Genomic DNA, 25,489 nt, shown 5'->3' on the forward strand with positions numbered 1-25,489 from the left:
AGTTTGGGATTAGCATATACACACTGCTATATATAAGATGGGTAAATGACAGGGACCGACTGTATAGCACAGGGAACTATATTCAATATCTTGCAATAACTTAATGGGAAAGAAAACAATATTACTAGAAAATGCTATCACCTGAGTCTTCAGCAAGTGTAATCTGTTTTAGCTAGTGAAAAGTCTTCCCTTGTTCAGGGTGGTGGTTGCTGAAGGTTGGAGTGGCTGTGGCAATTACTTAAGATAACAGTGAAGTTTGGTGCATACGTTGAGTCTTCTTTTCATAAATGATTTCTCTGTAGCAGGCAATAATTTTTCTGTTTGATAGCATTTTACCTGCAGTAGAACTTCTTTCAAAATTGTAGTCAGTCCTTCCAAACTCTGCCATAGCTTTATCAATTAAGTTTATGTAATATTCTAAATCCTTTGTATTCATTTCAGCAATCTTCGTAGCATCTTCGCCAGGAGTAGATGCCATCTCAAGAAACCACTTTCTTTTCTCATCCGTAAAAAGCACTCTGAGTCCATTCAGTTGTGATGTGAGATTGCAGCAATTCAGTCACATCTTCAGGCTCCACTTCTAATTCTAGTTCTTTTGCTCTTTCCACCATGTCTGTAATGACTTCCTCTGCTGAAATCAGAGTCATCCATGAAGGTTGGAATCAGCTTCTTCCAAACTTCTGTTAATGTTGATATTTTGACCTCTTCCTGTGAATCACAGATATTTTGATTTCATCTAGAATGGTGAATCCTTTACAGAAGATTTTCAATTTACTTTGCTCAGATCCATCAGAGGAATCACATCTCTGACACCTACAGCCTCATGAAATTGTTTCTTAAAGAATGAGACTTGAAAGTCAATATTACTCCTCAAGTCGTGGACTGCAAAATGGATGTTATGTTAGCTGGCATGAAAACAACATGAATCTTGTTGCACATCTCCATCAGAGCCCTTGGGTGACCAGGTGCATTGTCAGTGAGCAGTAGTATTTTGAAAGGAGTCTTTCAAAATATTTCTAAGCAGTAGGTCTCAACAATGGGCTTAAAATAATAAACAGATGTATTGTCATCCAGGCTTTGTTGTTCTATCTATAGAGCACAGCAGAGTATAGATTTAACATAACTCTTAAGGGCCCTAGGTTTTGTGAAATGGTAAAATAGCATTGTGCTATTCAACTTAAAATCACCAGCTGCATTAGCCCCTGACAAGAGAGTCAGCTTGTCCTTTGAAGCTTTGAAACTAAGCATTGACTTCTCTCCAACTATGAAAGTCCTAGATCGCATCTTCTTCCAATAGAAGGCTCTTTGGTCTACACTGAAAATCTATTGTTTAGTGTAATCACCTTCATTAATGATCTTAGCTAGAACTTCCGGATCGGAGCAGGCAATGGCACCCCATTCCAGTACTCTTGCCTGGAAAATCCCATGGATGGAGGAGCCTGGTAGGCTGCAGTCCATGGGGTCGCTAAGAGTCGGACATGACTGAGCGACTTCACTTTCACTTTTCACTTTCATGCATTGGAGAAGGAAATGGCAACCTACTCCAGTGTTCTTGCCTGGAGAATCCCAGGGACGGCGGAGCCTGGTGGGCTGCCGTCTATGGGGTCGCACAGAGTCGGACACGACTGACGCGACTTAGCAGCAGCAGAACTTCTGGATAACTTGCTTCAGCTTCTACATTAGCATTTGTTCTTCACTTTGCACTTCTGTCATGGAGATGGCTTCTTTCCTTAAACTTCATGAACCAGCCCCTACTGGCTTCAGACCTTTCTTCTGCAGCTTCCTCACTTCTGTCCCTTCATAGAATTGAAGAGAGTTGGGGCTCTTGCTCTGGATTTGGCTTTGACTTAAGGAAATGTTGTGGCCATTTTGATCTCTATCCAGATAATTAAAACTGTCTCCATATCAGCAATAAGACTGTTTCACTTTTTTTTTTTAATCATTTGTGCAGTCACTGGAGTAACACTTTTCTTTTCCTTCAGAAACCTTTTCTTTGCATCCACCACTTGGCTAACAGTTTGGTACAATAGTGCTGTCGGTCTATCTCAGTTTTACACATGCCTTCCTCACTGCGCATAATCATTTCTAGCTTTTGATTTAAAGTGAGGGATGTGCAACCCTTCCTTTCACTTAAACAGAGGCCATTCAAGGCTTATAAATTGGCCTAATTTCAATATTTTTGTGTCCCAGAGAATAGGGAGACCCAAGGAGAGGGAGAGAGATGGCAAATGCCAGTCAATGGAGCAGTCAGAACATACACAACATTTATGGATTGTTTGCCATCTTACATGGGCATAGTTCATGGAACCCCAAAACAGTTACAATAGTTACATCAAAGATCACTGAGCACAGATCACTGATCACTATCACAAATATGATTGTAATGAAAAAGTTTGAAATATTGTGAGAATTACCAAAATGTGGCACAGAGACATGATGTGAGCAAATGCTTTTGGAAAAATGATGCCAGTAGCCTTGCTTGACACAGGGTTGCCACAAACCTTCAATCCATAAAGAAACACAGTATCTGTGAAGTTCAGTAAACTAAAGCACAATCAAATGACGTATGATTGAATTTATTATAGACTCTTCTAAGTATTAGTTTTAAAATACATAGTGGTTAAGGAAAGAAAACATGTATATATTAACCCCAATTTTTTTGAAGGATTCCAATTTTATTATTATTTTAATATTAAATATTAATAAACATTCATTATTATATAATAAATATTACTGATATTAAATAATATTAATATTATTAACCCTAATAATTTATATTAGGATTATTATTTTTCCATTGTATCTTTTTTCATTAATTATTTTTATCACCATGCTGTGCTTAGTTCCTCAGTCATGTCTAACCCCAGAGAAGCCCGCTAGGCTTCACTGTCCATGGGGATTCTCCAGGGAAGAATACTGGAGTGGGTTGCCATGCCTTCCTCCAGGGGGTCTTCCCAACCCAGAGATCGAACCCAGGTTTCCCACTTTTCAGGCAGATTCTTTACCACCTGACCCATCAGGGAAACCCAAGAATACTGGAGTGGGTAGCCTATCCCTTCTCCAAGGTATCTTCCTGACCCAGAAATCGAACAGGGTTTCCTGTATTGCAGGCAGATTCTTTACCACCTGAGCTACCAGGGAAGCCCCATTTTTATCAATCAGTTCAGATTAGTCACTCAGTCATGTCCGACTCTTTGCGACCCCATGGACTGCAGCACGCCAGGCTTCCCTGTCCATCACCAACTCCCAGAGCTTGTTCAAACTCATGTCCATTGAGTCGGTGATACCATCCAACCAATCATCTCATCTTCTGTCATCCCCTTCTCCTCCTGCCTTCAATCTTTTCCAGCATCAAGGTCTTTTCCCATGAGTCACTTCTTTGCATCAGGGGGCCAAACTATTGGCGCTTCAGCATCAGTCCTTCCAGTGAATATTCAAGACTGATTTCCTTTAGAATTGATTGGTTTGATCTCTTTGCTGTCCAAGGAACTCTCAAGAGTCTTCGCCAACACCACAGTTCAAAAGCGTCAATTCTTCAGCCCTCAGCTTTCTTTATAGTCCAACTCTCACATCCATACATGACTACTGGGAAAACCATACCTTTGACTATATCAACCTTTGTCAGTAATGTCTCTGCTTTTTAATATGCTACCTAGGTTTGTCATAGCTTTTCTTCCAAGGAGCAAGCATCTTTTAATTTCATGGCTGCAGTCACCATCTGCAGTGATTTTGGAGCCCAAGAAAGTATCAGTATGTGTTTGTAAATCTGTGTAGCATTTATTATTAAATTTTTAAAAATTGGCCTATAAAACTGTTAGTTGTTTAAATTATGCTCTCCAACAATGCAAATCAACACCTACACTCTCATCTATTGTCCCACATCCTTGAAAAAAAAAAGTTAAAGTTTTAGTCATTCAATTCAGTTCAGTTCAGTCGCTCAGTCTTGTCTGACTCTTACTACCCTGTGGACTGTAGCCCGCTGGACTCCTCTATCCATGAAATTCTCCAGGCAAGAATACTGGAATGAGTAGCCATTCATCTTCCCAACCCAAGGATCAAACCCAGGTCTCCTGCATTGCAGGCAGATTCTTTACTGTCTGAGCCACCAGGGAAGCCCAGATATTTATTTTGCTTAAAAATTTTTGACATAAACTTTTGCTCCAGCTGAAATATCTAAAATTTTAAAAATAAAGTTTGTTGTAACAGTGGCTCAGCATGATGGTATCTTTTTTGCTTCATTTTTGAACACAAATTTACATTGTTTCTAAAACTTCTGTCTTGAAACAGAATAATAACAGATTAGTATTCTAATACTAATATTAGAACTAACATTTTAATAAGTCAATAATGAAAATAGAGAGCTATCTGAATGGATTTTGGTTAGATTTGGCTTTCTTTTTCCATGCACTGTGTTAGTCATCAAAGTTGTGGTAGTTTAACTAGGATACTACTCGTAAGGATCTGTCCATCTAGTTGGGGAAATAAGGTAAATTTATTAGAAAAAAAATAGAGAATGACATAGTTAATACATAGTTAAATGTTGATATATCTGCTTCAGAATAGAAATTGTAAGAGTTGAGAAGAGAGAATGATCACCAATAGCTAGAATAAAGAAGGATGTGGAGGGAAAGAAAATTTGAGCTGAGCCTTGAAAGATGGGAAGGACTTGGAGCAGAGAGAAGAAGGAAAGGCCTTCTGTGCAAGTGAACAAGTGTTTTTGATGCTTAATCTTTTTTCTCTTTGTCTTTCTTTCTAACCCCTGGGTTGATCTTCTTACTGTGTTCTGCCTTCAGCCTGACCAAGGACCTCCTGTTACCCTTTGTTATGGGGTATCTTCCATGCCTGTCCTGTACTTCTGCTTTCTAGGACATCACTTCTGTCTCCCCACAGGCTTGGGCTTGAGGTGGGTCTCTACAGAGAAATAAGCTCTAGTAACTGAATTTTATGTTAATATAAATTCAGGCTGCTAATGATATTTTCTACAATTGATCTTAGCCAAAAGGCTGAGAAGTGGTATTTTCTTATTAACAAAAAATAATCATTACATTGCATTTTGGAGCATTGTTTTGAAGTGTTTGGATTTGCAAGTCTGGTGACAACAGCTGATAAAATGAGGTGACTCACATACCGACCTTTATCAACGTATCTGGTACATGATCAGTAAATGGTTGTTGCTACTGCCTCCACTAGTATTTAGGAGGAAATGTGAGATGCTGAGTTTGGAGCAGGGCTGAAGAGAGAGACCAGCAACAACCTTCTACCCCACCCCATCCTCACCCATTTTGGGGAAACATATCAGAAAAAAATGGTGAAATTATTGCTTTTGATTTTTTTCCTCTTAATAAATTGTCTATTTAGTTTTATTTCATATTAAAAACTTACCTAGAAATGTCAAAGCAACTTGCTCAATTTGTCATTATAGTCCTTTTTTTTTTCCCTTGGTGAGTTTTAAATAAGAGTAATTTTTCAGTTCACTCATTAACTTAATCCTGAAAGTGTATTTTTTTTAGTTTATCACTATATAAAATTTTTATTGAATTAGTTAAAATCCAAAGCTAGCTAGATACCAAGTAGGAATAGTGTTTACTTACTCATCTCCTACAAAGGACAGATGCTTCCTTTATTCCCCCTTGCCCTTTTGTTTGCTGGGTTTCAGCCCAGAGCAAGTAGTTACAGAATAATTGTGTGCCCTGAAACAACTACAACAATGGTGATGCTGGCACAACTCAACTGTAGGTCTAGGAACAGGATGCCCACAGTTAAGAGTAAAATCCTAACCATTTTCACTGATTATTTCTGGGAAGTAGCATTCTTCGGATTTCTTTTAACTTTTTAAAAAATTCATTTTATCATCTCTAGTTCCTTAGCTTTGTGCTCTTATTCTTTGCCAGATTCACCCACATGCAACAAAATAATAAAAGTCTGAGAACAACAAGGAAAAACCAATGCTCATACATCAGCCATCCCTCCCCCTTTGCATCTGCCTGTGGTCATTTCTAAAACTGCTATTAATATTTCTCTATCTGCTACTGATGCCAGGTCCACAAATAGCCATATAGGGGAACATCATGTTCCCATTCTGAGTTGCATTTTCTTTTAATGCTTTGATACTATTGGAGTTTTGAAAGCTGACATGAGCCTATTCTCAGTGTTCAGTGGGGGAGATCGCCACTAAATAGATACACAGCACCCCCACCCTCCCCCACTATAGGGCACATGTCAAATGATGACCCCATTCTAATCAGGGAAAATCCCATAAATGAAATATCTTCTGTTTGCATATTATTTGTTATAATGTTAGATTAATTGAAAAAAATGCTGACCTATTTGAAATCAATTTCTTGTCATGAGATTTGTAAGAAATAATCTGATTCTACTTATTTTTACAGGTAATAATTAAAAAATGGTCCATCCCTTGTCCTTGGACATTAAATTATGTAGAACAGTATTTCCAGGTAATAATAGTTTGTTTCTCCCTTTTTGTTTTATTTTAAGCTAAAATTTTTTGACTAATAATGGTTTTTTCCTAATTAATAAAAAAAGTATGGCTATATTGCACTTTGGAACTTTGTTTTGAAATATTTTTATTTGAAAGCCCAGTAATAATAAATTCGTCTCTCTCTCTCTCTTTTTTTTTTTTCGAAGTGTTCTAACTTTTAATGACTGTTGGTTTCTCTCTTTCCCCTCAATCCTCTTAAACAGATTTCAAATGCTACAGATGATTGTAAACCAAAGCTCTTTCATTTCTCCAAAGAGGTGTGTAAGTTATTAACAGATACTTTCAGTTGATTTTTCACATTTCAAGTTTTAAGAGATTTGTGTAACAGGGTCTCTTAGGTCTTTGTACCTGTAACTAATTAATTTTCATGAAAGTGCTAAGTATAGGGTTGCTTACCAGAAGAATAATATTATTTAACACAGGGTGGCCCATTATGAAACAGCCACCTTTTTTTTTTTTCGTTTGGCATGCCTTTAAATGGAGCCTGTTTTAAATGGGCCACTGCCTAAAAGAACAGATTTACCGAATGTCTGGTCTGGCCAATAAGGTCCTCTGTGGATACAGGCTTCCTGTTGCCCTCTGGACTTGTAAAGCTAAATAGCCAATTATATCAAAAACTCCTCCCCTGTGAGTAGAACCTTGGTCTGTGGCTAAACAGCCTCATGGTTGGACCAGCAATTATTGAGCACTGACAATATGTCTTCTGGCTGACATTCCAAAGTTGAAATTTATGATGCCTAAAGCAGAAGCTGAAAGACCAAGTCCCCTTGCCTTCTCCGAGAGCCCTAAGATACTGGAAATGCCTGCAAGAGCCCCTGAGCATCAGCAGAGGAGACAGGAAACTGTGATCTGAATGATCTCTACTTTAACCGTTCTAGAAGAGCTCCATGTCTTCCTTGTTGCTGTAGGCTTCTTCGTGTACAGTTTTTGATTCTCTAAAGTGGAAGTCCCAGATGCTAGAATACCCCCCACTCATGTACAACTCTATTAGTATAGTGTTTTAGTGTGATAACTCCTCCATGCAAAATTCTCCTTTTTATTCCCCAGGTTTTTGTTTTCGTTTTTGGGGGGCGCTGTGCTTCGTGGCTTGTGGGATCTCAGTTCCCTGACCATGGATTGAACCCAGGCCACGGCAGTGAAAGCCCAGAATCCTAACCACTAGTCCATCAGGGAACTCCCTTACTCCCCAGTTTTAAAATGAGAAATGTCTGTCTGGCCCCACAAGGGAGGTTACCACATCTTTTGCATAGTAATGGCTTCCATGTGCCTTAAAGATTTAGGTAGGGTAATTAACAAGTCAGGAAACTGAGAAATATATGAAAGAAAGTTTGTGAATTGAACTCTCATTCCCCTAATTTAGCCTTAGGAAATATTCCAGCTTTCCTTCCTCCCAGCTCTCTTCAGATATTTTAGGAGGAGGTCTTGTATCTGAAGATAAGTCTTCAGTCATTTGGAATTTCTTGTGCTAAAGAGCCTTAAATTAGTTAAGGAGAAATTTTTTGGAGTAGAAAAGAGAAAGTAAATCATTACCATCCACTTGTAGAGAGAGTATTTTCATTTAGATGGTAACTTTTGTTTGCTTTGTAAATTTCTCTGGTTCTTAGTTATTCTAAATTTAAAAACAGCAACAACTTGTGTTGGTCTAGAATATATCATGTTCAATCCCATTGAAAGAGACTCTAAAGATGCTAAAATGTATTAATACATTCAATATTCTCTTAGAATAAGTGGGTACTCTTGTTGACTTGGTGAAAGCTGGTTCAAAAGCATTAAGTATTAGTGCTGCTTAGGGTAGTAAGATATATTTAAAATTCCTAATACTTACATTAGGAAAGACTGAGAGTTATAATAAGATCATTTCTAAAATGTTAGTATATTGATTTTATCTAAATGTTATTTATCTTACCCAAATTATTTTTATCTTACCGAAATAATATAGAAGCAGTAGTGATTGTAGTAAAAACAACATGGTATAGAAGCAGCCAAGAAATATTTCAGCCAGTACAGATAATCCACCTATCAAGTGAAATACTTGCTGGTGACCATAATTGTGTGTCTCGTTTAACAATAACAAAACAACAACGTGTTTTATAAACAGATGATTCATGAAAAATGAAATAAATTTAGCTAAATTGATTTTTTTAAAAACTGAGTTTATTGTCAAATAGTAGTTTCAACAGAGTACAATTTAGTAATTTCATCTTAAAAATTTTTTTTTCAGAGTGCTTATGCCATACCAACCATGGCTTTTTCATTTCTATGCCACACCTCAATACTGCCCATATACTGTGAACTTCAAAGGTACTATAGAATCCTGGAATATATTAAATGTATTAAGTATTTCTTTTGACTTCTAGGACTTTCAAACTGAATGATATTCACCTCCATGAATTCTTCCCTCCTATCACTTGATTCTAGGTGTTAGTCTGTCTAAGTTGAGAATGTTTCTTGGAAGCATAATCCTTTGCACAGTAATTTTAAATCAGGAATTCTGTTGTGTAGTTATTAATGAACCAGGGCTTGAGTGATTAAGGAATCCTTATATCTACTTATTTAGATTAATTCAGATGGTGCTAAGTTGCTTCAGTCGTGTCCGACTCTTTGGGACCCTATGGACTGACTTTAGCCTGCCAGGCTCCTCTGTCCATGGGATTCTCTAGGCAACAATGCTCAAGTGTTTCCATGCCCTCCTCCAGGGGGTCTTCCCAACATAGGGATCGAACCTGCGTCTCTCTCTGATTCTGATTTTGCCATTTTTGTCTTTCAGCCCTTCTAAAAAAAGGATGCAGAATGTAACCAATACAGCAATTGCTTTAAGTTTTCTCATTTATTTTATATCTGCACTCTTCGGGTACCTCACTTTTTATGGTAAGTATATTATTTCATTATAGATGACAGTATAAGTTGTTCTGTAGTTGATCTCACACCTGAATATGGACTTTGTTTCTGCCTTTCATTAGCAAGTTAATTTGTTCGGGCTGCCAGAATTCAGTGCACTACTGTGGTAGCTCTACAGGTCTTAAAGAACTAATTTTCTTTCTTTTAAAAGAGTGGATCAAGTTCAAGATTGATAACTTCATATGAAAATTTTCTTAAAATAAACACCTAAAAATAAAATATTGGGCTGAGAAACATTGAAGTCTTTCTATGAAGGAAAAAAAGTACAATAATGATTTTATTTTTTTAAACTGAGATTTCAATATATTAGACTCTAGTTCAGCAGTTTGGGAGATTGAGAGAATCAGTCATCTTAATGGCAAAAGAACAAATCAAGGAAGGAAAGAGTTTCATGCTGGACTGTAGTTGTACACTTGGGTCAGAGACCTCTGCCTTCAGACTTAATTCACACAGTTCTGCAGTGTGTATTCTGTACTTTGCCATGACCTTTCTCCCTACATTCTTAAAAGAGTCTTTTAAATTCATAAAAGTGAAATTTTCTTTTATTTTTGAAAAGTTACATGCTTAGTGTGTTTTTCTCTCTTTTGATAAGAACCTCAAGAAAAACTTAAAAGTCTAGAACAAGAGAAAAACTTGTAAGCTCTCTTGTTTAATTTGCAAACACATTTGTTTAATTTGTAAACAAACACATAACAAATTACACTCAATTTGTCAAATTCTTGAATGCACTTTTCAGTTTATGAATGTTCTTATAACAACACTCCAGATAGATGGCTATTATTATTATTGTGATATTTAGCTGTTTTGATACTGATTTCATGGTGAGTGGCCTTTTGTATATGTGTTTCAGGTTTTAGACATTCACAATGAGTTGTAATAGTTTTACCTACCTCTCAGATATTTTTCAGCTCTGACAGTTTTTGGACATTTACTTGCATAGCCACCTTTCCTAAGCCCGGTGGAAAGGGTCTGGATTTTGAAACCCAACAAATATGGTTCAAAAAACCACTCTGCTCTAACTAGCTATGTGACCTTGAACAGGGTACTTCACCTTACACTATCTTCATCTCCTCATTTGTGACACAGGGATAATTGTATAGAGTTGTATTGAAGAGGAAACAAGTTGTATGTAAAGTGCCTATTACAGTATCTGGCACACAGCAGTCTTCTACAAAGGAGAGCTACTGCTTGTGGTGTATTATTAGTATTGTTTTCATCATTATTGCAATTATTTCATAACTTCAGGTGTTCTTTTTTAGCACTATACTTCTCTCCTTACTCTCATTAATAAAGTCTAATAAAAATATGGTAACTTCTGTATATTATTATTAGTGTATTATCTTGGAGTTTTCAGTGGGTGATAAAGTTATAATTGCTCTCTATAGTCCTTTTCTGGCTAACTCTACATCCTTTCAGCAGTAATAAAAGCAACTGAAGAATCGAAATCTGCTCTTGCATTTTAGTACTGTGTCAGCTAAGAGCTATGGACAAGGAAATGGCAACCCACTCCAGTGTTCTTGCCTGGAGAATCCCAGGGACGGAGGAGCCTGGTAGGCTGCTGTCTATGGGGTCGCACAGAGTCGGACACGACTGAAGCGACTTAGCAGCAGCAGCAGCTAAGAGTGGTAGAGCTCTGCACACCATCAGGAAGAGCATACTTCCTACTTGCAACATGAGCATGGATACACTACAGGAAAAGCTAAGACAGATTGTTAAATGTTTTTTGATCATTATTAGGGAAACAGCATTTTTGAAATACATGAACTATTTTTGATTGTTAGGTTTGTTTTTGTACAGAGTTGAGCACAGTAAGACCTTTCTGTAGCAATGAGATACTCCAGCAGAGTCTTTGTTGGGAATTCAGCAAAAACTTTGTAGAATAGCTGTATGTTTTTATAAATTGAAATCATCACCTGGCACAAATACGGTTCTAGTTCAGTTCAGTTCAGTCACTCAGTCATGTCCAACTCTTTGTGACCCCATGAACCACAGCACGCCAGGCCTCCCTGTCCATCACCAACTTTCAGAGTCTACCCAAAGCCATGTCCATTGAGTTGGTGATGCCATCCAACCATCTCATCCTCTGTTGTCCTCTTCTCCTCCTGCCTTCAATCTTTCCCAGCATCAGGGTCTTTTCAAATGAGTCAGCTCTTCGCATCAGGTGGCCAAACTATTGGAGTTTCAGCTTCAACATCAGTCCTTCCAATGAACACCCAGGACTGATCTCCTTTAGGATGGACTGGTTTGATCTCCTTGCAGTCCAAGGGACTCTCAAGAGTCTTCTCCAACAACACAGTTCAAAAGCATCAATTTTTTGGCTCTCAGCTTTCTTTATAGTCCAACTCTCACATCCATACATGACCACTGGAAAAACCATAGCCTTGACTAGACGGACCTTTGTGGACAAAGTAATGTCTCTGCTTTTTAATATGCTGTCTAGGTTGGTCATAACTTTCTTTCCAAGGAGTAAGTGTCTTTTAATTTCTTGGAGGCAATCACCATTTGCAGTGATTTTAGAGCCCCCCAAAATAAAGTCAGCCTCTGTTTCCACTGTTTCCCCATCTATTTGCCATGAAGGGATGGGACCGGATGCCATGATCTTAGTTTTCTGAATGTTCTAGCTACGGATCTTCAAAATTGAGAAAGGTCCAAAAAATGTGCCTCCTTTTATTCCCTATGGATAAACAGAACTATCTGGCTGCTGCTGCTAAGTCGCTTCAGTCATGTCCGACCCTGTGCGACCCCATAGACGGCAGCCCACCAGACTCCTCCGTCCCTGGGATTCTCCAGGCAAGAATACTGGAGTGGGTTGCCATTTCCTTCTCCAATGCATGAAAGTGAAAAGTGAAAGTGAAGTTGCCCAGGCATCCGACTCTTAGTAACCCCATGGACTGCAGCCTACCAAGTCCCTCCATCCATGGGATTTTCCAGGCAAGAGTACTGGAGTGGGGTGCCATTGCCTTCTCCAAGAACTATCTGGAGGAAACCTCGAATGCTTACCAGTTTCCAGGATAGCTGAAAAGTAGTTACATAAAAATTACCATGAGATGTTAGGAGCTGTGTTAAATTATATGAAAGCTTAGATTGAAGGGGAAGTGGAGGGAGGATGGATTTTAATACGTCTGTTGAAGTAACATTTATTATGTAAGAGCCAGGTGTTTTACATACATTGCCTAACTCATACCTTACAACTCTGCAATATACAGGTTCAGATAGGTTGGGCACCTTGGCTAGTACCTGCAGTTAATGAAGAATGAGTTGGGATTTGAATCCAGTTCTGACACTCTCCCAGAGAAGGCGATGGCACCCCACTCCAGTACTCTTGCCTGGAAAATCCCATGGACGGGGGAGCCTGGTGGGCTGCCGTCTATGGGGTCGCACAGGGTCGGACATGACTGAAGCGACTTAGCAGCAGCAGCAGCAGCAGCAGCTGACTCTCTCCAGAATCATTGCCTGTATTTCTGTGCTACCTCCTCAGGAGTTATGCCATAGAATCCATTTTCCCGTCATTCTCAGAGTGAACTTTTGGAAAAACCTGGCTTACTGAAGTTCCAGGTATATCTCTATCTATCTACCTATCTACCTACCTACCTATCTACGTATCTGTCTTTGCTTGAACACAGAGACTAAATATTTTCATCATGTACATGAAATGTTTCCTACACAGGGATTTTCTTGGTTATCAAGTAAAAGTTGTTGTCTCTGACTTAACCGTTCTCCACTGATGCAAATTCTCCAGAATATCCACATTTTATGTAATGGAGAACTGTGCATCTAAGAAAAATCACATGGTAGGTTGGTAGGTAGGTGATAGATAGATAGAAGGAAAGAAAGAATGATATAAAGGTAGTTCCTTCTCCAAATACAGAAGAAGATTCAGGAATTGGTTTGCTGTTCACAGTGTTTTCTTTTTTGCACTGAAAATCTTTTACAGTATTTTTCTGTTGGAATAGCAGTAGCTCTCAGTCTTTCAGAAAGAAATTGCTGATTGAACCTGAGCCCTTATCAGAAGGGCTTGTCACAAATTAAGGCCTGGGTGGAGTGACCTGTCCAACAACAGTGGCATGTCTCCTGTGTCTCCTGAATATTAGTCCCATGATCTTTCAGTTATTCTGCAGTAATCTTTATAAACTTCATCCCCGGTTTGACAGTGTATATTAAACAGGACAGCCACTTGGCTTCAGTAGAATATATATCTTGCAGAAATCACTGTTAGATCCTTCCTGAGATTTGTAGAGATTTGTCTGAATCTGGAGAAGTGTGCTGTCCTCTATCCCTTACACATGTTAAGGCTCAGCTAAGAACACAGAAATGACTGGCTCAGGAAAAAGCCTTTTATCTCGGGAAAGTAGATATGTGACAGGTATTTTGAATTTGTAATAAATCTAGTTCCTCAGGCTTCTGGAGCTGCTTGGGGTCCTTTTATTCAGTGTTCTCATGACTCAGTTAATATCTAAATTTTGTCAGGTTAAAGGGACCAATAAGTATGTACCTAGATTAATGACATTGGTTCTGATTACAGATGTTGAAGCATTATAAAGTGAGGAATAAAGTGTTCCTCTGGTGAGCCAGGCCAATACCCAAATGTTGTGTAATAACCAGACCATTTAAAAAGTCTACAAAGTTGTTAAGCAATAAGTGTTAATAACTAGTTTTTATGATTCAGAACGTGAAAATAAAATAGTTTGCCATATTTCTCCAAAGACTCACAAGTATCTCTCGTATTTGGGACTAGAATTCAGCTTTCCTGGCTCTTCTTAATTTCTTGCCTGGTCCATTAGTCGCACATTATGTCAAGTATGTCTTTGATACTTTCCACAATTAGTTTTTATCCCCTTTCCATTGTTACTAATCTAGTTGAGATTCTCAGTACTTCTCAGTGATCATGACAGTAGCCTTCTGTTAGTTCTGTTTTGGATCTCTTTTTCTTCCAGTCTGTCTTCCTACTTAGTTTAAATCATAACACGCTGTTTGTTCAGAAGCCACTGCATCTCTGTGGCCTACCAGATTGAGTCCTGATCCTACAAGTAGCTCTGTTGCTGGGTCATTCATGCATTTCCAGCCTTGTCACCCATTGCTGTTGGCTCTATAGTGCAGTCTTTCAGCCTTTCTAGTGCTCCTGGGCTGCTCGTTTTCTCAGATGCAAATTCCGTTTGTTGCTTGGTGGCTTCTGCTTGTGCTGGTTCTTGCTTCCAGAGAGAATTTCTCCCTCAACATCTTTGAGTGTGAGCACACATAGGTTAATTAATGTCATGATCTCAGTAACCCTATAGGTCAACATATTATTGTCCTCATTATACAGATGTAAAAACCAAGAGACTCAAAGAAGTTAAGTTGCTACTAAGTAGATTTTGAATCTTGGTCTGTTCAACCCCAGAATTCAAGTCCCTCTTCTCCTATCTTGCTGCTCACTATCTCAGGATGACTCTCTTCAAGTTTTCCTGAATTTCTTTCATGTTCATCCCAAAGCCATAGTTCTCTTTCCCTGTTCAAAATCAGCATAGCTCTTTGTTTAGACCTTCTGCCACTTAAGTGTGTATCTGTGTTTATACACTTTCTATTATATGTATGTGTCTTTCATCTTATCACCCTTTAAATTTTAAGGTCTTTGAAAGCAAAGTTGTGTTTGATTTGGTTTTTAACTTTCTCCAAAGTGACTTTCCCAAAGCACTCAGTCTCAAATTAAAAAACAAAAACCACCACTATGTCTTAAGTAGAAACTCATCTTTCCCTACACAACAGTGATATGGAGTTCTCTTGAGTACTCACTCTTCACAGCCCTCACCTGGGTTGGGGTGAGGAAGACGTAAGGGTAGAAGCAACACCAGGAAGCAAAGCATGGTCTGCATGTTCAGAGTCTGTTGCTGACTATCACACCAGCTTGCCGAGGGAGCCATTGCCCTAACACTGCATTCTCTTTTATGAAACACAAATCTATAGATGAAATGTTGATGAAGCAGTTAACATGCATGAGACTATAAGGTCCTAGAGAACATCGTGACATTAAGGAAAGGCTTTGGCATCAAAAAGTTTGGATGTACAGTCCTGCCCCTTTGTCTTGTATGATCTTGGGCAAGTCAGTTAATATTTTTAGCCTGGGTTTAGTCACCAAGTCATGTGCGACTCTTGCGATCCCATGGACTGTAGCCTGCCAGGCTCCTCTGTCCATGGTGTTCTCCAGGCAAGAATACTGGAGTGGGTTGCCATTAGCTACTATCTTATATTGTCATCATAGGGACCAAATTCAGTAGTACCCATGAAAGCACTTTACAAAATAATATAGATGTCACTTAAAACCTTCAGATTATGGAAAAGCTCTAAAGAGATTTTTTTGAGATTAAAAAAATAAATAAATATATTCATTGTCATAACTTTAGAGAGTCTGCCTGGGCTAATTTCTAGTTTCATTAAAAAAAATGACACCAACTTTCAAGAAGATGTTTGACAAATGTGTCTGTGTTTCGTAGGATAGGAAAAAGGCCAGAGATGGATTTGGTGCTGGGAATCCAAAATCTGTTAAGATCTATTTGTGCAAAGGAAAATAACGTTGCTATTATTAAACATCTCAGTAGCTTATAATGTGATCCTTATTTTTTTTTAATTTGCAGACAATGTGGCGTCAGAATTACTGCAAGGTTACAGTAAATACTTGCCACATGATGTTGTCATCGTGACTGTGAAGTTATGCGTACTATTTTCTGTGCTTTTGACAGTCCCTCTAATCCACTTCCCTGTAAGTACTCTTCAAGGTTTTGTTCCTCGTTGTTGCAGCTCCCTAATATGGCAACACTAATTCTTTACAGACTAGAACGTTTGAATCACATCTAGTCTTGTATATCTTATTCATTTGTCAAGGAATTGATCAAAGACCTCATACTTGCATATGGCCCCATGAAAGCACAAAAATAACAGTGAACCACTAAACTAATTTGTGCTTTTTCAGATTTAGTTTAGATTTACGCTTTCCCACAGCATTGTTTTCAATTTAGAGGCTATAGTTGTTCTAAAGTTTTGGGGTTTTTTTTCCTCCTTTAATTCTGTATTCAAAAGAATGTGTATGAAGAAGAAAAAGTCAAGTCAGCAAAAGTAAGCTCCTTCTGGTTTATTGGAAATTTATTTAGTTTAATCTTAGTCACAAATTTTATTTGCTCTAGAATTATAGTTAAGGGGCAGAATGGATCTTCATTCTGTATTAGTTGTGATACGTAAGAATCTTAAGAATTTCTGGGAAAATAGAAACATAAACTTTGGGTACATATGCTTCTACATGAATATCTTGAATCCCTAAACAGTGAGTTCCTGAAGACCTGAGCCTTCCCGATTTTTGCCTCCTTCCTATGTGAACTGCAGTGCCAGGAGTGCAGTGGGGGCTGGATAGAAGTTTGTGGGCTGTGACCGCCTGTTGCCCACCTTAGCAGTGGGAAACATCATGGACTAGTTTTCTTATTTACATGCTGTGAAACAATAATATAACATAAAACAGTAAATGGAATTTCTTTACCATGGCATAACTTCTGTTTCTGTTTTGAACCATTTGTTCTTTTATCTGTTGAATTTCATGAAAATGATACCCTGAGATTTCTTCACACAGTGTTATGGTTAGTAATTTTGAAACTTATGCAATCTAAAGAAATTGCATGTGATGATTTTTTTCGAGAATTAAACCAAGACAATTTTTATGAAGCTCACACAGATAGGTATATTTCTTAGTTTATGTGCAAAAAATACTTTAGGCTATATTTTTGGCATCTAAATGGTTTGAAATATCATACTAGCCGTACATGGGTTTCCCTAAGCAAGTAGTTTGGCTTTGACACTTCCTCTTTGCTTAAATCTGTTTCTTTTTCTGTTTTACAGGCAAGGAAAGCTTTAATGATGATGTTGTTTTCCAATTTTCCATTCTCATGGATTAGCCATTCTTTGATCACTCTAGCTCTCAATATTATCATTGTTTTACTTGCAATATATGTTCCTGACATTAGGAATGTATTTGGTATAGTTGGTAAGTTTTCTATTTCAAAAATTCCTTTTTCTAAAATAAGTAAAATTGTCATCCAGTTTCACATCTGAATCTGGCATTATTCTTTTTTTTTTTTCTCCCCACTTTAAGGTTCCAGTACATCAACGTGTTTGATTTTTGTGTTCCCAGGACTGTTTTATCTTAAAATGAGCAGAGAGGATTTTCTCTCATGGAAAAAGTTGGGGGTAGGTTGGGTTTTGTTTGTTTCTTTTAAGAATCTTATTTTAAGAAATAATTTGTCATTTTTTAATTAAGTCTTTTACCTACATCAAAAAAAGTTAATATATTTTGAACTATGTATATTATTGGAGAGGGTGAAGGTTTTAAAAAATACTTCTAATTTTTCTTTATCTTTTTCCTTATTTCCACAGGCATTTATTTTGCTCATCTTTGGTATTTTGGTTGGTAATTTTAGCTTAGCGCTCATTATTTTTAATTGGATTAATAAATGAAAAATTATTTTCTCACTTCCTATGAAGAATATTTTACCTCCTTATGCAAAAAGGAATGATTATGGAAGGCACCTTGGATGAATCCTCTTTATATGGGTTAACATTTTTGCAAACATAACAGAAAAGCAGAACAAAACAAGAGTGAATAGGAGAAAGTAGATATAGCAGTTTTAATCAAAATAAGAAACAAACTCAAAATACTCTTAAATATGTTGAGCATCTTTGTGAGTTTATTTTTTTGAATTAACAGGGTAGTTTTAATGTTTACAGAGATAACTGAGCAGAAAGTACAGAGAGTTCTCATATATTCCCTCATTCTAGCACACCCATAGTTTCCCATATCACTAACATCTTGCATTAGTGAGGTACATTTGTTATACTTGATGAGCCGATATTGATATATTATTATTAACTGAAGTTCATGGTTTACATTAGGGCTCACTTTTGATGCAAGCACTGGCAACCACGAATCTTTTTACTGTCTCCATAAAACCATGAGCCTTTCCCCATGACCCTTTCCTAAAACATTGTTTGGTGGAATCATGCAGTATCTAACCTTTCAGACTGGCTTCTTTCACTTAGCAATATGTGTTTAAGTTTCCTCTATGTCTCTTTATAACTTGATAGGTCTTTTTTTTAGAATCACTGATAGTATTCCATTGTATGGATGTACTACAGTTTGGGGCTTCCCAAGTGGCGCTAGTAGTAAAGAACCCGCCTGCCAATGCAGGAGACGAAGAGACTGCAGTTTCCATCCCTGGGTCGGGAAGATCCCCTGAAGGAGGGCATGGCAACTCACTCCAGTGTTCTTGCCTGAAGAATCCCATGAACAGAGGAGCCTGGTGGACTACAGTCCATAGGGTCGCAAAGAGTCTGACATGACTGAAGCAACTTAGCACACGGGCACCATAGTTTGTTTTTCCTTTCACCTGTTGAATGACCTCTTGTTTGCTTTCAAATTTTGGCATTTGTGAATACAGCTGTTATAAACATTTGTAGGCAAATTTTTGTGCAGACAGAGATTTTCAGCTTGTTTGGATTCATACCAATACCAACGACTTTGCTTCTTAGCAGTTGCTGCATGGTATGATAGAATATTTAGTCTTGTAAGAAACTGCCTAACAGCCTTCCAAAGTGGGCTGTAACAGTTTGCAGTCCTGCCAGCAATGTGTCACAGTTCCTGTTGTTGCATATCCTCGCCAGCATCAGGTATTGTCAGTATTTTGGATTTTCACCATTCTAATAATGGGTGTGCAGTTGTAGTAATATCTCATTTTTGTTTTAATTTACATTTCCCTAATGACATATGATGTTGAACATGCTTATTTACCATGCGCATGTTTTCTTTGGTGAGGTTCTGATTTTTAAAATTGGGTTGTTTTTTACTGTTGAGTCTTGAGCATTCTTTATATATTTTAGATACCAAATCTTTATCAGATATGTCTTTTGCAAAGATTTTCTCCTAGTCTGTGGGTTGTCTTTTCATTTTCTTAGCAGCATCTTTCACCGTGTTTTTTTAATGTTATTAAATATATTGAGATAATTTTTTGTTTCTTTGTTTTCTTTTTAACAAATCAGTACATTGTTTATATACAAAATTAAATCTTAGTTCATGCATTAATGTCAACATCACTCACTCATAACAAAACTGTGGGATTATTTCACTTGGTATTTTTCCCTGACTCCAAATCCTGACTCAGAAACTTATGATTTTCCTCTGTTATGCAGTATGAGATAGAGCTGTGATGACTAGCTGTGGATTTGAAAGTTCTCTGAGCCTTCTCATTTGTCAGTAAAACACGTGACTTTCTACGTGACAAATATTGATATCATATTTTTTTGGAAGTTATAGATCATTCCCACCTTCTCATTGCTGTGGCTTATTCCTGGTTGGGAACCAGCAGCTAGGTCCCCCCACCACCACCACCCCGGGGCGTGTTCTGTGTAAAGGCGCCTTGTTAGCAGCCTGCCAAAGCTAGGGTGTATCAGTAAAATGTAATCCTGCCCCTGAGCACATGTAAAGTAGAGAATTACATGCAAACTGCCAATTTGCATGTATGAAAATACACACTTTTGCAGGTGCCCCCTTTCTTTCCACTTAGGAAACAGGTTGAAAAATTGATAACTGAGCTGCTCTTTTGAGTTAAGATATCTCTTTGGCAACTTGCGATCAGCACGGTGTAATGGAAAAACTCCAAGTTTGGGGGTTAGAGAAACATAGTTGAAATCTCAGTGAGTTTAGACAAACTACTTAACCTCTCTAAACCTCTACTTTCACATAGGTATTAAATGGAGTTAATACCAATTATACAGGGTTGTGTTGAGAGGATTAAATGACCTTGTATAAATTAGGTGCAGACCAAAACAGGCTCTCTTAATAGATTGGATATTTATCCCCTCTTTTCCACCCCTTCCCCTTGACCTGTAAAATGAATTTGCTTTTGGACAAGGACATGGAACTTTTTCCTCTTCCATCTTGCACAGCTATTATGTTTAGGATCTTTCTAGCCATCATTCACAGGAGGACTGGCCCCACGTGCATTCCTCTTAGTGCTTTCCCACATTTCTAAGAGAGAATATAGATCCAAATACAAATAGGTGTTCAGCTGCTAAAATAAATCTAACTCCAATAATACCGAAATAACCCTAAATCTGCAGCAGATGCAAGGATGTCCCCAGGGGCAGATGTTAAGTGTGATGACAGGTGGGCATCAATTAATACATTTGTCACCTGCTCATGGGATGGGATCATGGGCGGTTTGGCAAAGGGACAAGTAACCCATTTAACACTCCCCAAAACTTAGTTAATATCAAGAGAAATTATTTGTAGAGGTTTTTATTTTTATTTTACTTTAATGTTCTGCCTTATCTAGTTGCCCGTTTGGAGTTGTAACTTTTCCCTATGAGTTTGGAGGAAGCTGGTAAGATGATTGGTAAAAAGCAGTGCCCCCTTCATCAGGATTTCACATAAAACCTTGTTCAAGTACTCCTCAGCATTTTTCCTGGGAAATATAGGCCTTCTCATTTTGGGTTTAATGTTCATAATTTATTAGGTAATAACTATTCAAAATAAAACTAAGTAAAGCACAAAATCTATATTTTTCTAACACTTGGAGACTTGTTTGCTAAATTAAAAGACGAAGTGCTGAGAATGTAAATTACTTTCATATGTTGAAGGTGAATGTTTAAATTGTACTTTTTTTTCAGAGAATGTTTACTCATGAGCTTAGCATTTAAATGGTTAAAACAAGTCTTTGAAGTTAACACTCCATTAAGATGAACGGGGGTAGTTCACACCTCTGCTGGCGCTGTATTATTTCAGTCTGGCTGTGGAGAAAACAAGACAGCAGTAGGTGATTTACTGTGTGAAGGCCCTTTAAACACCCAGGTCTGGAAATCTTGGTTGTTTTTTTTCCTTTTCCATCTAGAAGGAGCATCTGAAATACAGCACAATTTAGGTTTAGAATTGAAGTCTTGAAAGTAATAATAGCATAGGTTCTGTGCTCTCTGGAAATTCCTAACTGGCATTTGATGGGTAGCTAGTTCCCAGGTCAGCCCAACCTCTCTGTCTTTGTTTGCTTCTGTACCCTCATGTTTCTTCCTATCATGGCACCAAATTTAAATTTAAGCTTGGAGCCCTGGTATACGGGGCTTCCCAGGTGGCTCAGTGGTAAAGAATCTGCCTGCCAGGGCAGGAGATACAGATTTGATCCCTGGGTCAGGAAGATCCCCGGAGGAGGAAATGGCAACCCACTCTGTACTCTTAACTGGAAAAATCGCATGGACAGAGTGGCCTGGCAGGCTGCAGTCCATAGGCTCACAAAGAGTCAGACATGACTGAGCACAAATGCACACAGATGCACATATACACCAATGGAAAAGCAGAAACAAACTGTCCATTTTGGGGTTGAACTTTACACATGCCTCTAAATGAGTTAGTTCATTGACCTTTGTGTGCTCCTAAAGAATTTTCATCTTTGCAAAATCTCATGTTCTATATTTGCCTAAATATAAAGCATTCAACTTTAAGAATTTTTTTCTTCCTCATTTTTTTCGGGGGAAGGAGTGGTGGGTACAGTGAGCACAGATCAGTTGGGAAAGATTCACTTCTTTCTCAGTGTGTCCTTTGCACCAATACAGTTGTGTGTGAAATATGTATTCTCCCCATTGGTGGAAGGGCTATAGCCATTTGACCCTGAAATGATTTGTTTTAGAGCCTAGGAATAAGATTATGTGAGCACAAATGAAATGGTGAGCATTGTATGAGATGTTAATGAATGTGGAAGATCAGATTTTTCTCTTCTGCATTTTCTGCCCTGTGTATTTGCAGGATCAGGTTCATAGACAATTTGTGGGGAGCTGAGTGTGGAGAGTGTTTCCATTTGGACTGTCTTCAGTGCTGACACTGCCAGTACAATATATGGAGATGGAGAGTAGATGCTAGAAACAAAGGGACTCAAACCATCCATTTTAACCTGTTTTCCCTCTTGGCATGTTGGCAGTACTCTGTGGCTGTGTTAGAATTAACCCTATTGGAAACATACTTTGTTTCCTGCAACTTTGCCTAAATTTTAGGTGTCATAATTTTTGGTCTAAGAACTTCTCAGAATCTTCTATAGAATAAGAAATTAGCTTTTCTAGTTTAAACACATAATTTATTCATCTTTGTACCATACTCCTCCTAAATATAGTCTTTCCATAATGAAGCAGGCAAAATGGGAAAGCAAAATTTTGACAAAGGATGAGTAAAGTTGTTGTGGAGGTGGTTTCCTCAGTGCCGTCAGAATTCTTTGCTTCTCACCCTTCCTAAACAGCTTGATGTATGGTTTTGCTATCATCGTGATCCAGTGTCCTGGCTTGCCAGCCTGTCAATCAGGATGAACAATTATGAGGAGCAGGAAGACTCATCTTGGCTGATGGCCAGGTGGACAGGTGGGAGTGAGAGGTTTTTTCACCTATGGGACAAAGTAAATGGTAGAGAGGGAAATGGAATTGCCAGGGGAAAAAAGAAAAACAGATGAATTAAAAGGTGTTATAATATGAAATGTTATAGAGAAAAAAATTTGCAGAGACATGTTCCCCACTTGTTTGAATGTATATGTGTTTTATCTTATGTTGATCAGTGCACTGATGCACAACACCAGTAAGAGAGCTGGCTAATCCCACCGAGCAAGCAGTTACAGAGCACATATTGTGTACTAGCAGTCTCACCGGACCTAAAGGTGTGAAGGTAAATAAAACACATTTTTTGCCTGAAAAAAAAAAAAAGCTTAGATACAACTCGGATTTTTCTGACTGAACCTTTTCAGGTAGACTTGGTAAGTAAAACTGCTTAACTCAAAGGAAATATTATATCTCTCTGTATTTCATGTATGTATCTGTGTATGCACAGATATAGGCTTCCCTGGTGGCTCATATCTGATGATAGTAAAAAATATGCCTGCAGTTCAGGAGACCTGGGTTCAATCCCTGGGTCGGGAAGATCCCCTGGAGAGGGGAATGGCTATCCACTCCAGTATTCTTGCCTGAAGAATTCCATGGACAGGAGAGCCTGGTGGGCTATATAGTCCATGGATTGCAAAGAGTCAGACACTACTGGGCGACTGATTTTTTTTATACACAGATATATATATATATATATATATATATACACATATATACATATGTATTAAGGATTTTGGAGTCAAACTTACTTGTGTCCAAATCCAAGCTTTACCTCTTTTGTCTAATTTCGGACAAGTTACTTTAAGTGTTTGAAGACCTTCTATGTTTGAATACTGAGTTTTCTCTTAACCAGGGGAAATATACCTTGTGTCTTTGTTGTGTGTGTGCTTAGTCGCTCAGTCGTGTCCAACTCTTGCTACCGCATAGACTGTAGCCTGCCAGGCTCCTCTGTCCAAGGGATTCTCCAGGCAAGAATACTGGAGTGGGTTGCCATTTCCTTCTCCAGGGGATCTTCCCAACCCAGGAATTAAACCCAGTTCTCCTGCATTGCCTGCAGATTCTTTACCAACTGAGCTAGCAAAGCTGAAATCAAGATTGCTGGGAGAAATTCAGTAACTTCAGATATGTAGATGACACCACACTTATGGCAGAAAGCAAAGAAGAACTAAAGAGCCTTTTGATGAAAGTGAAAGAGGAGAGTGAAAAAGTTGGCTTAAAACTCAACATTAAGAAAACTAAGATCATAGCATCTGGTCCCATCACTTCATGGCAAATAGATGGGGAAACAATGGAAACAGTGACAGACTTTACTTTGGGGGGCTCCAAAATCACTGCAGATGGTGACTGCAGCCATGAAATTAAGACGCTTACTCCTTGGAAGAAAAGTTATGACCAAGCTAGACAGCATATTAAAAAGCAGAGACATTATTTTGCCAACAACGGTATGTCTAGTCAAAGCTATGGTTTTTCCAGTAGTCATGTATGGACGTGAGAGTTGGACTATAAAGAAAGCTGAGTGCTGAAGAATTGACGCTTTTGAACTGTGCTGTTGGAGAAGATTCTTGAGAGTCCCTTGGATAGCAGGGAGATCCAACCAGTCAGTCCATCTTAAAGGAAATCAGTCCTGAACATTCATTGGAAGGACTGATGCTGAAGCTGAAATTCCAATACTTTGGCCACCTGATGCAAAGAATGGATTCATTTGAAAAGACCCTGATGCTGGGAAAGATTGAAGGAGGGAGGAGTAGGGGACAACAGAGGATGAGGTGGTTGGATGGCCTCACCGACTCAATGGACATGAGTTTGAGTAAGCTCCAGGAGTTGGTGATAGACAGGGAAGCCTGGCATGCTGCAGTCCATGGGATCACAAAGAGTTGGACACAACTGAGTGACTGAACTGAACAAAGGAAACATTCTCTGTTAAGCCCTGAATTGAATATAACTACAATTTCATTGCTTGATGTTTCCTCAGATCACATAGTTTCCAAAACCATGCATCTCTTCTCCATTCTCTGCTTTCAAGCAATAGTCGACAGCCTGATCAGAAAATAGTGTTCTGGAAATAATCCTGACCAATGCAGTTTGTTTTCACTTCTGATATATTCTGTCCCAGAAAAAGATAAATTTTGTAGTTTTGTAATATATACTCTGTTTTACATCAGTTTTTTCACAATGTCATTACACTTTAGACTTACAAAGTACGTGGTCATGAATCTTGATTCTAGAGCATTAGGGTTGTTTCCTGCATTTTGACATTCTTCGTTATCTTTCCCTTTCTTTATCCCATGAAAGAGGATGAAAATGTTCACAGATGAAAATGTTCAATGACACAAGACTAACTACCGAACCCCCAGCCCACCACTAGAAACCTTTCTTCCAAGTCATCGTTAACCTCCTCTCTGGGTGCAGTTATTATATTCCTATAGTGTCATCTAACTTGCTTTTCTTCAGGTCCCCTGGAAGAATCTCCCAAGTTAGTAGGCACAACCTAAATTCTCACCTATTCTTCATATTTCTAGTTGTTCTTGGCCATTTGCGCTTGGGTGCCACACAGTGACCTCAGATTCAGTGTGTTCAAATCTGTTCCCCTCTGCAGTTTTCCCATGGCTGTCAATGGCCCCACTGTTTTAATTTAACCTCCCAGCTAGTTTTCTTGTTTCCATCCCTGCCACCTGC

General features: G+C 38.3%; 1 protein-coding gene across 2 annotated transcripts in view; it reads left to right on the plus strand.

Moving 5' to 3' along the window:
• The window catches only part of SLC38A6 (solute carrier family 38 member 6), an 80,097-nt gene extending 55,086 nt beyond the window's left edge, over positions 1–25,011 (plus strand). Inside the window, exons 9-18 of one of the 2 annotated variants that reach the window (XR_014059379.1) lie at positions 6,390–6,455; positions 6,703–6,756; positions 8,721–8,800; positions 9,267–9,367; positions 16,006–16,130; positions 17,255–17,399; positions 17,508–17,602; positions 22,684–22,801; positions 22,993–23,099; positions 23,871–25,011. Coding sequence is in view for 1 of the 2 variants with exons in the window: in XM_081509789.1 (XP_081365915.1) it covers positions 6,390–6,455; positions 6,703–6,756; positions 8,721–8,800; positions 9,267–9,367; positions 16,006–16,130; positions 17,255–17,399; positions 17,508–17,602; positions 17,789–17,869 (747 nt within the window). In the remaining variant the exon portion in view is untranslated. Of the gene's footprint in view, positions 1–6,389; positions 6,456–6,702; positions 6,757–8,720; positions 8,801–9,266; positions 9,368–16,005; positions 16,131–17,254; positions 17,400–17,507; positions 17,603–17,788; positions 19,413–22,683; positions 22,802–22,992; positions 23,100–23,870 lie in introns of those variants that run through there. The other variant, XM_081509789.1, reaches the window with a different exon arrangement.
• Positions 25,012–25,489: the final 478 nt, after the last annotated feature.

The sequence above is a fragment of the Giraffa tippelskirchi genome, chromosome 7 (genome assembly GCF_054371585.1).
Source record: "Giraffa tippelskirchi isolate mGirTip1 chromosome 7, T2T-mGirTip1v1.2.pri, whole genome shotgun sequence".
Taxonomy (NCBI): domain Eukaryota; kingdom Metazoa; phylum Chordata; class Mammalia; order Artiodactyla; family Giraffidae; genus Giraffa; species Giraffa tippelskirchi.